The sequence below is a fragment of the Porcisia hertigi genome, chromosome 31, assembly GCF_017918235.1.
Source record: "Porcisia hertigi strain C119 chromosome 31, whole genome shotgun sequence".
Lineage (NCBI taxonomy): Eukaryota > Euglenozoa > Kinetoplastea > Trypanosomatida > Trypanosomatidae > Porcisia > Porcisia hertigi.
In genome coordinates this window covers 73,388-84,112 of record NC_090590.1, presented here as the reverse complement: position 1 = coordinate 84,112, position 10,725 = coordinate 73,388, and the positions used below count along the sequence as shown (strand labels likewise).

General features: G+C 56.8%; 4 protein-coding genes across 4 annotated transcripts; all 4 read left to right on the top strand.

Annotated features, from left to right (window-relative positions):
- Window positions 1-59: 59 nt before the first annotated feature.
- Window positions 60-2,774, top strand: JKF63_03769 (uncharacterized protein; the record flags this gene model as incomplete). The annotated part of the gene is made up of 1 exon (XM_067899767.1): window positions 60-2,774. The coding sequence occupies one exon, from the start codon at window positions 60-62 to the stop codon at window positions 2,772-2,774; it is 2,715 nt and encodes a 904-aa protein (XP_067754973.1).
- A 1,180-nt stretch (window positions 2,775-3,954) lies between these two features.
- Window positions 3,955-4,980, top strand: JKF63_03768 (uncharacterized protein; the record flags this gene model as incomplete). The annotated part of the gene is made up of 1 exon (XM_067899766.1): window positions 3,955-4,980. The coding sequence occupies one exon, from the start codon at window positions 3,955-3,957 to the stop codon at window positions 4,978-4,980; it is 1,026 nt and encodes a 341-aa protein (XP_067754972.1).
- Window positions 4,981-5,528: 548 nt separating this feature from the next.
- On the top strand, window positions 5,529-6,581 carry JKF63_03767 (uncharacterized protein; the record flags this gene model as incomplete). The annotated part of the gene is made up of 1 exon (XM_067899765.1): window positions 5,529-6,581. One exon carries the CDS (start codon window positions 5,529-5,531, stop codon window positions 6,579-6,581), a length of 1,053 nt encoding a protein of 350 aa, XP_067754971.1.
- A 1,201-nt stretch (window positions 6,582-7,782) lies between these two features.
- On the top strand, window positions 7,783-8,724 carry JKF63_03766 (uncharacterized protein; the record flags this gene model as incomplete). The annotated part of the gene is made up of 1 exon (XM_067899764.1): window positions 7,783-8,724. One exon carries the CDS (start codon window positions 7,783-7,785, stop codon window positions 8,722-8,724), a length of 942 nt encoding a protein of 313 aa, XP_067754970.1.
- Window positions 8,725-10,725: the final 2,001 nt, after the last annotated feature.

Genomic DNA, 10,725 nt, shown 5'->3' with positions numbered 1-10,725 from the left:
GGTACAGTGACTTTTTCTCTCACACACACACACACACACACACACACACACCGACTCCGATGGTCACTAACAAAAAAGACAGCTTATGGGCCTCTAAAGTTGAACCTGAAGCTCAGAGACTGCGCCGACTCGTTTCCGGTGCAGAAAATTGTGTCCTCCCTACGTCTCCAACACTACTGCCCCTGGGCTCGCTAGATGACGGCGCGGCGCCGCACACCCTTTTTCAAGCGCCCCTTGCGCGTATAACTCATGGTGATACTGTCAGGCCTCACATGCTCGACAGCACACCAGAAAAGCAACCCCAGTTTTCTCACAGCGCTGTACTCCCGTCCGTCTCGTCGCTGAACCGCGAGCTGAACTCCCTCTGCCTCCTGTTTGCGGACTTGGATTGTGGTGGAGATCGTGGCGAGGTGGCACCCAGAGTACGACTCTCGGAATCCACCCTCAATGCTCGCGACGAGCGGCGTCAAAAGTCTGCCCCTGGTGCACCGCGCGATTCGAGTCGTCGCATCGATCGCTTATCCACCCCGCTGCATCACAGCACTGCCAGCGAGCTCACAGATCTTTTAGAGGCGCCACCACTGCCTGGCGTGCGCAAGGTTTCTACGAGCCCGCTTCAACCCGCTTTAGACCCCCAGCCGCTTTCAAGCGCGCCACACGCTAAGGCGCCCCGTGCAGGCACGCGGATGAGCGCATCCCTCGACTCATCGAGTGCGCCACCGCCTTTGGTCAAAGTCACGTCTTGTGAGACAAGAGAGCGTTTGTGTGTGGGGTCGTCGGCTTTGGGAGGAAAATCCCCTCCACCCTCACCGCGTGGGTACCCCCATCTCTCCCCCAGAGCAGGACCCGGTTGTGAGAATGGTGCTCTCGCATCCGGCCCTTCGGCTCGCAAGCCAGCAAATGGAGTCACGGCCAAGTTGCCGGCACAAACTCCGACTGTTCCGGTTGCGGTGAGGGAACCCTCCGTGACGAATGGCCGCGGGAAGAGCAGAGGTGGCCGCATCACAGTGGTTGTACGCAAGCGCCCCATGGCACCTGGCGACCCTGGTGTGGACTGTGTGCAGGTCCACAAAGAACACGTTCGCATCGCCGCAACAAAGCAGCGCGTGGACTTGACCACCTACGAGGAGAATAGCGATTACACGTTTGACAGCGTCTTCGGGGAAGAGGCCACAAACCATATCGTCTACACCCATTCCGTAAGAGATCTTCTCGACGTCAGCCTGTCCGGTGGTAGCACCTCCTGCTTCGCCTACGGACAGACGGGGAGTGGCAAGACCCACACGATGATAGGGACCGAGACAGAGAAGGGGGTCTATCTGCAAGCTGCGGCAGAACTCCTCGAGCGAATGCTTCCAGGACAGCAGCTGGCTGTCTCCTTCTTTGAGATCTACTGCAATTCTCTATACGACCTGCTCAACTCGCGACACCCTATCGTCCTGCGTGAGGATGCCAATCGCCGCGTGAACATCTGCGGCATCGTGTGGCGCACCGTCACAGCACTCGAAGAATTAAAGGAACTGGTGCAGTCCGGCATGGAGCAGCGTCGCACCGGTGCGACTACGGCTAACGAGCACTCTAGCCGCTCCCACGCCGTTCTCTCGCTTCGCATTGAAGACAGCACCCACTCTGACCCCAAAGGCATCATCAACTTTGTCGACCTGGCTGGAAGCGAGCGGGCAGCTGACACGGCCGCACTTGACCGAATAACGCGGCTCGAGGGGGCGGAGATCAACAAGTCTCTGCTGGCACTGAAGGAGTGCATTCGCGCCTTGGATGAGAAGAAAAGGCACGTTCCGTTTCGCGGATCCCGACTTACAGAGGTGCTGCGCGACAGCTTCACTGGGAACTGCAAAACAGTAATGATCGCCGCTGTTTCCCCAAGCTCCGTGGACCACGAGCACACCAATAACACGCTGCGGTACGCTTTCCGAGTCAAGGGGCTCAGCATCCCCTCTGTGGAGCCGAGCAAAGCGCGTAATGCGCCACGAGTCTACCAGCCAGTCGCTCGTAGTCGACCAATCGTAGGTGGTGTCCCCACAACGAATAGCCCCCACCTGATCCCAGCTTTGCAAGGCTGTGATGTCGACAGCAAACCTATGAACGACGTAGAGTCCCGGTGGAAGTCGCGCCGCGCGCGAAGGCGACGGCACGACTACAAGAAAGCGCACCGATTGTGTGGCGAGATGGACATGGCCGACCCTCTTGCTGACATCATCGCCACCGACATCTCCACGGAGCCGCGCTCGCAAGAGACGCCGAGGACACCAGCGCATTGGACTCGATGCAGCTCAAGAGAGTCATCCTCCTCTACAGGACGACAGAAAACGCGTGCCTCGGCGCATGGGACGGCGGAGACGGTGTCGCGGTGCCGGGCGAAGCGGCGTACGTCAAACAGTTGCGCGCCGCCGCTACATGCCGTGCTCTCGAGCTGCGCATCTTCTGACTTTTCCCTAAAACCCGTGCGTGACGTCGACACGAAATCGCGATCCCCCGCGGAGGGGGCCCTGCCGGGGGTCAAAGGCGCTACGCCTTCCCCATCCACGAACACTTCACTGGGGGCAACGGCGTTGGAGCAACGTCTCACGCAGCAGATCATTGCACAGCTGCGGATCGATCTTGGCCAGCAGCTGGAGGAGGTGCTCACGCAGAAGGACGCTATGATTTTGTCTCTGGAACGAGAAAATGAACAGTTGCGACACGCACTGGACAAGGCGCGAGGGACAGAGGCACGGCAGCCTCCCACAGGATATGATTCTCCGGCAGAGCCCTGAGCCTCTACCGGCCCTCCCTCACCCTCCCTCGCCGGGTATACATGTGTCACGATACACTTTTATCCAGCGTTTCCATGAGGTGTCTTGGCGAGGCGGTCCCTCCGCGCATGCCTTCCCGGAAAAATTGCAGAAAAGAGAGCATCAAGGAAATAAGGCGCGTAAGAGCCCCGCACGCCTCGTAGCACGGCTCTCCTCGTGATAGACTTGATGGAGAAGAGAGAGGGAGAGAGAGTGCCGCAGCGCTCGCCGCTCTAGTGCGTAGAACACTTCTTGCGTTTATTTATACTCTTCACCCAAAAGACGCAGGTGCGTGTGGTGTGTGTGTGCGCTGAACGCGCTGTGCATATTTTCTTTCCAATACTCATTTTGTGATTTCTCTCTCCCCCTCTCCCCCCCTTTGTTGTTGCCTTTGTAATTTCTTTTGCATGCCCCCACTCCTTGTTGGTTTTCCTCGTGTTTTTTTGTTGTTTTTTTTTCCAAACGAGAGTTCGCATACTACCAAACGCGCACACAGAGGGTGGAGAGAGAGAGAGGCCCCCGATGGGGACGAAGGGAAGAGGGAGGAGAGGGGAGGCGCACAGCTGACATCTTGATCCCTCTCGCCCCTCACCTGCTGCCCACCCTTTTGGTTGTACCCTGACACGTGAGCGCGTTTGGGGTCCATTATGAACTTTCTGCGTCGTCTTTGAACAGCCTTCCCTCTTTTACTAAATACAGAGTATGCCGTGAGATTAACTGTGTCGAGAGTGAGGTGGACACGCGAACTGAGGATCTCAGATAAAGAGCGTCGTGCCGTGTAGCCGTCAGGAGTCAGCACGAGAAGATTTAAGGGATTCCCCCCCCCCCACCCTCCGCACACCCTGGTAATGGTGGTGATTCACTCATATCATCTCCCCTTTTTTTTTTGTTCTCCTTGTGCCATGGCGACAGGGTGCCCTCTGTGTGGTCGGCGTCAGCTACGCTTCATCATCTCCCGCCAGTCTCTTGGGTCAAAATCAGCCGCCGCTTCCACACACACATCAACACTGGCTGCCCCCCCCCCCCCTGTGTGCGACAGCCGCACCCGCTACTTTCGCTCCGTGACGTCAGTATACACTCCATGCTTTTTTTTTGTGTGTGTGTCCACCACGCACTGCAGTCCTCTCTGTATCCCTCATCCTTCCACCTGTAGAAACGAAACATGCGCCTTCTTCGTAGGTGTGACCTCTTCCGAGTGGTGCGAGACAGCGAAAGCCATCTGACGCCCGCCACCTCGCACGGGGTCGCCATGAGCATCGCAACAACTGTAATTTTGGTGATCCTCTTCGTGGGTGAAATATACGGCTACTTGAACGGGCACACGAGTTGCCACATCACACCGTCAGCCTTCAAGAATGCCCTCGATGCGGACAAGCAGCGCGAACTAGAAACGCTGCACTTCTCCATCAGCTTACCTTACATGCCATGCCACCGCATTTCTACCGAGGCAGTGTCTCTATCGGTGCGAAACCAGGAGGCGGAGCGAAATACAAAAGTGGTGCTCTCCCACGTCCCTTACGGCTCGTATGTTTCGAAGTCGTCCGATGTCTACATTCCTGGTGAGGCGTTGCTAGAGGTGGACCAGGGTTGCCTTGTCATCGGAACCTCCCCCATCGCAGCCATGCCTTCCTCGTTGAATATCATGTTGAAGAACTACAAGCCGAGCGACATGAAAAAGTACCGGCCTGACTTTCGGATCCACCACTTCTCCGCTGGCAACGCGTACAAAGACTGGGGTGTTCCCCAGGTCCGCCGTCAGACTCTGGAGCCGCTGTCCGGCCTCACGCTTTCCCAAAATCTGCCAAGCCCATACTTTTATCAGTTCTTTTTGCAGCTCATCCCAACTGCAGTAGAGCGCTCTGACAAGGACGACCGCTTTGGCTACCAGTACACCGCCTTTCACTCCACGCTGCGGAACAACGGCCAGGGAAGACCACCGGGGCTGTACTTTGCGTATAAACGGTCGCCATTTTCTATGAAATGTGCCGTGCAGTACGACACCAGGGGTCATTTTGTGGTGAACTTGTGCGCTGTTGTGGGCGGTGTGTACACCGTTGCGGAGATGGTGGGGGCGGTGCTGGAGTGGGTAGCGCGGGAGCGGCGTCTGAGGGAGGTATCCGCCCACAACCGCCACAAGGCCGAAACACACACGAGCGCCACGGGTAAGGTGGGTCCCCTAGCAGACTGAGGACGTGGTGGTGGTGGTGGTGGTATGGGGTTGTGGCCACGGCACCAGTACATGTGAGTGCTCTCCCGTGCCCCATTGTGTTTGTCCGTATACTTCCCAACCTACCCAGCGCCTTCCTCTCACGCTTCTTCACTGTGTGACCGTTTGTTTTTGAGGAAAAAAGTCACCAATCTTTACAGTGCTCATCCCCGGAGAGAGGGGGGAGAAGGGAGAGAGCAGCGCCGCTCTCCTGCACTATCGCCTGCTCTCGTCAAAAAAAAGCGAATCGGAGTGAGGCCCCTGCGAATGGGGGAGGGGAGGGGCAGGAGAGGCAACTGTGTTGTATACGCCACAACGTGTACCTGCGGCCCCGTGAATATCGGTGCACCAGCCTGTGTGCCTTCTTGATACTTTTTGTGTAAGGATCCTACTTGAACATTGCAACAGGCCATAACAAAGGCATGACCTGTTCTATGTTGCATTACCGCTGGGCTGCTGCTGCTGCGTTATGGAGTCACTCGCCCTCTCTCTCCCCCCCCCCCTCAACACTTCTCGGCTCTACAGCCATCATGTCGCTCGATTTCAATCTGGCCGACACCATTAGGCGGCTGCTGACCCGAGAGCGCTGCGAGCAGCTGGACCTGGATGGATACCTTGTCCTCGAGAATCAGCCGTTCCCGGTGGAAGTGGCGAAGGAACTCCTGCGCGAAGTGAAGCGCTGCTTCCATGACATTGACGGCGGGAAGGCTCCAAATGGCGTCGAGTTTCTCACAGCAGGCGGGCCGGTTAAACTCACAAAGCCGAACATCTACGAGTGCGATCTCCACAACGCAGCGATTCGACATCAACTCCCGCTCTTCAATGCTCTCTTTGAGGGCCAGTTTGGGGAGCTGGTTGAGCTGCTGCGAGACCGTGTAAACTGCTGCGAGGATCTGCAGCCATGTGGCACGGCTGACCTGGCCTCGAACTCCGTGACACTGAAACTGCAGATGAACGAAGGTGGGGCGTTCCCGTGGCACTACGACAACCCTGGTAGGCCAAACAAGCGTCGCCTGACGATGGCGGTATACCTCACTGAAGACTGGACACCAGATGTCGGCGGGGAGCTGCAGTTGATGCCGTTCCTTGGCCCCTGCATCACGGTGCCGCCAAAGCTTTGCACCATTGCCTTATTCAAGTCGGACATGGTGCTGCATCGGGTGCGACTCTTTGTGAAGAATGTGCACACAACGCGATACGGCTTCACTGTTTGGTTTGATGGCGCGCTCACCAACGGCGACGACGATGTTGTTCTCAAAGCGCAGCACCTCAGCGAGAGTGCCATCCCTTTTCTGCGCCGCAGTGCCCTGCAGCGAACCCTTTCTCGGGCTGTCTACGAGACAGAATATGAGGAGTCTCTTGTGGATTGCTTCGGTGCAGACACGATGGCTCTCGAGGTGAGCCTCCGCGAACACCACGCGCATCTGCAAGCGCTTCTCAAACATCCGAAAATTGGTGCCTTCGTCTCAGTGCTGAAAGAATACCGCGAAGACATCTGCGCTGATCGAAGTAATGCATTACACAGCGAGGTGATGCTAAACGAGGGCCCAAGCGAAACGACCTCGAAGCCGACTGGTGTCTAGGCCTCTCTAGGCCCTCCGCCCCCACCACCACCCTCTTCACCCGACTTCATCTACCGGATCGCATGCTTCAGTTTCGATGCACAGATCACCTTATGGCACACGCGCACGCGTGACTGTTTTTCTCTTTCGGAGACATATATATTAACACACACGCACACTCCTCTTTTTGGCATAAAATTTATGGTCTGTGTGCTGGTGTGGTGGTTGGAACACACTTTCGGGAGGAATGGGCCGCTCAAGAGGGGAGGGGGGATAGTTAGGGAGGAGCGAAGGTGTGTGCGGCTCTTTTTTTTCACAGTACGTGGCGTTGGGAGCGATACCGAGGTGGAGGTAGAGGCGACTGTCGTTATCATGAGTCGTCTCTGTCTGCTTTTCCTCCTCGTTATCTCAGACTCGTCCAATGATGCCTCTTCCCCACCCTGTTGCAGCACTTCTCTGCTTTCCCTTGTTTGTCTGTGTGGTATCAATACCCTCGCCCACTGCAATGGGGAATTTTTTTCGTCCTGCGCAACTACAGACTCTCGCCCCACGCACAGGTGACAGAATTCTTCAGCGTGCGTGACCACGCGCCCGACCACACTCCCTCTCCCCCCTTCCCTCTTTCCACTGTGATTCTCCTACGGCTATCTGCTCTCTTGTGTGGCACACCTCACTCTCGCTCCTTGAATGACCCCCTTTTTTTTGTGTGTACCACTTATGATTTAAAAAGGGGCACGTCGCAGGCGGCCCCTCACCGTTTGCGCATGTTTGCCCATCTTCATTGCCCTTGTATGTGTCCTCCTGTGGGGTAGTCGCTACTCCCCTCTCCCTTTCCGATCATAATAATAATAATAAAGTATTGGTCGCATAAATGTTTCTCATTGACAGCGGCAACTTCTCCTCTCCCCCTCTCCCGCCTGTTGCTTATCCACTTTTCTACCCTCCGAGAAGACGAGTACTCCTTGACCTACACTCGAGTGCATCACTGTAGCACTCCTGCGCATGTCTAATGAGCAACTCCTATCAGTCGAAGGCACGCGCGTGCTTACGCAGAAGTTGCCCAGAGCTACCTTCCCCCCCCTCCTCATCCTCATCCTCACTTCAAATCCCCAGCTCATACTTGCCGCTGTGCAATAAGCGATGCCGCTTCTGCGTAGCCGTGCTTCTAGAGAACACACACACACACACACACACACACACCTACATGCAGAAGTAATTCACGATGCGTGCGCCCCCACTGCGGCGCTGCTCGAACCTGCGCACGCTCGGTTTGGATGGCGGCCACGTCTACTCAGCCGCAGACATCAAACACGCTTTTGTGGTCAAGGCAAAGTCTCTCCACCCTGATGCTGGCGGCGGCGCTGTCGAGTACCGGCAGCTGAAGGACGCCTACGATACCCTGCGCAGCCGCACCCACGAACAGGCGGCAGGTACCGGTTGGATCGCAACCTACAGAGACGCGCGCACCGATTCTCACAGCTCTGGTGCGTCGATTCGGAAGCGCGCCCACATTTACGAAGAGCGCTACAACGAGCGCGGAGGTCATAGCAGCACGCACACACACACCGGCATGTGGGACCACAGAACCGGTGAGTCCTGCGCCAACGCATCCACGCGAAGTTTCTATCGTCCCTACACTGCAAAATACTACGATCCGATGTCAACCGGCTTCACGCGAGCGGAGGTGGCCCGCGCAGAGTTGGTCATGCGCCTGCACATCCTAAAGAGAATCTTCTGGAATTGTCTCGTGTACGGGAGCGCTCTCTATCTCCTGCTGGAGTATTGGCGCGGCAGGAGCGGCGTAGGGACAAAAAACAACAACGGCGATGAGCCGTCTTGCATGATTCTCCAAAAAGCAGACACACCGTATCAGCTCCGTCAAACGCAGTCGCAGGATCTGGCCACCCGGACGAGTGCGCAAGCGGAACCGTACCTGAGGGGGCCGAACGGGTATCTACGGGCTCGAGAATTTGCCGCGGAGAGGAGGATCTCTGCTCAGCCTTCCTCAGCGCTTTCAACTGCTGCCAGTCCCATATGGAGCACTGCTTTCTCTGAAAAGCCGCTGTCCCATACGGAGCCGAGGCCCTCCAGTACCTCTGCAAATCGCACGGCTTTGAGTCTTGATGTGAGTGATGAGGACTACACTGAAGACAGGGAAGACTGAGGCGCTGCCCCCCCCCCCCCCAATGCCGTGCGTAAAGGGTAGTGTATAACTCGGCGACTGTGTCCTCCATTTCGCTGGGGATGGTTCTACTTTTTTGCACATATTTGAGTCTCCTCGACTTATCATTTTCTTTTTTTATTCCACCAGCGATGGTGGTACGTACCCAGAGAGGCGAGTTCCGGGGGGTAAGGGTGAAGGACGACTCACCTGCGCAGAATCCATTAAAACTCTGGCAAACCCTTTGTCAGACGTTTTTTTATTGGCCGATCCCCCTCAAAGCTGACTTGAGTTATAACGCGAAAGCGAGTCGCTCGGGAAGGGTGAACAGACACATGCAGCACATTTGCAGTCGTGCACGCGGAGGGAAACAGGTGCATCCCACCACGGTGATCCCTCTGCTAGATCCACAGGATGTTACGCTCTGCACCTCCCACTCTCGCCGCCCTCGCGTCGCGGATTGCCTTCACAGCTGCTCCCTCATTATACTAGGAGCCATGGCATGCGCTCTCCCCCTCCCTCCCTATGTGGCGCAGGCTCGCCCACCGCTAGGCGCTGAGGGTCCGCTGATGCATACCCCGCCCCTCCGTCCCCTTTGACACGCCACCTGTTCTGTGGGGGGAGAGGGTGTGCGTGTGTGTGTGTGTGTGGGAGGGAGGGGGGTGGGAGGGGGGCACAATCACGTACACTGTCGCCCGTCGCACCAACGCAGCGTCATGGAGAAAACGACCCCATCACATTAGTAGTCAGGGGCACATCGCTCTGATGCCCCTACGTGACGGGTGCTTGGCCTTGCCAAGGGTTCATCCGCACCGGCAGGGATGTAAAGGCGTGTTGCTGGTCTTCCAGACTAAGCGATACTTGAACAGTGATGCCATAAATGGGCTGGGCTCGCCATCAAGTGCGCGTCGCAGTGGTGCGCTACAGAATAGGTGTCATCGCGAAGACACGCGCTGCCATCGCTGGCTTCAATACTGCCGCCCTTGGCCTCCGCGGATTGTTCTGGGCGGGTGCCCCCCCCCCCCCTCCTCGCGTACACCGACGCAATTCACGTTGATCTCTGCCACTGTTTCAGTCTTGCGCTGGCTCACCTCTCTCGACAAGCGCTCAAGAGCGCCTTCCCTGATGTCTTCGCATCCACGCCTGCTACCGCGCTGTCACCTCGATGGGCACCTGTATGCCGCCACGGTTGTTCTCTCTCCCTCCCTCCACCCTTCTGAATCTGCCAGCGCACGGTGTGCTTCAGGTGAGGTGGCGCGTGTCGCAGCCACGCTCCATTATAGGGCACCGCAAGGACAGGGGGAGGTGTATCCCGGAGAACCGCAAAAAATTCTGCGAGAGCACGCGGAGCTTCAATCAACATGGTTTGTATCTGATTGATTGGCAAGCGGGTACACACACACACACACACACACACACACACACACACAGATCCCGTCGCCACATAGCTGACCTCCAGCAGATGACTTGTCTGCATCGAGTATAAAGGAAAAAGGGATAGGGTGAAAAAAAGGGGTTGTGGTGTCCGAGAGTGCATGACCGGCGCGGAATCCTCCACCTCGAAAAACTCGGCTGTGACACTCGCTTCTGCTGCTGGCGATGTTCGCCTCTTCTTGCCTGCTTTTCTTGGTCTCTTTATCGCGCCTTATGATGAGGAGGCCATGCCGCTTATCGCATCGCACCGCCCCGTCAGCGCACATGCACGTCGCGGCTCAACCTCCATCACATAGCGTCATCTCTATGCTGTTTTTTATTTTTCACTTTCGCGGCCCTTCCCACAGATCGTCGGCCACCCACAGTTGTGTGGGGTCGCTTTGTGCTCTCTCCCCCATCTATCACTTTTTTCCCTGACTTTGTTCCTGGTGCCAGAACAACAACAATCCAGTATTCACCCTTTCTCAGTTTGATGGGGCTCGTGTACGTGCACCATTGGTGTCATCTGCATCGTCTACTTGCTCCGCAGTACCGATTGGGAGAGGCTATCCATGCGACATCTCTCTGGGG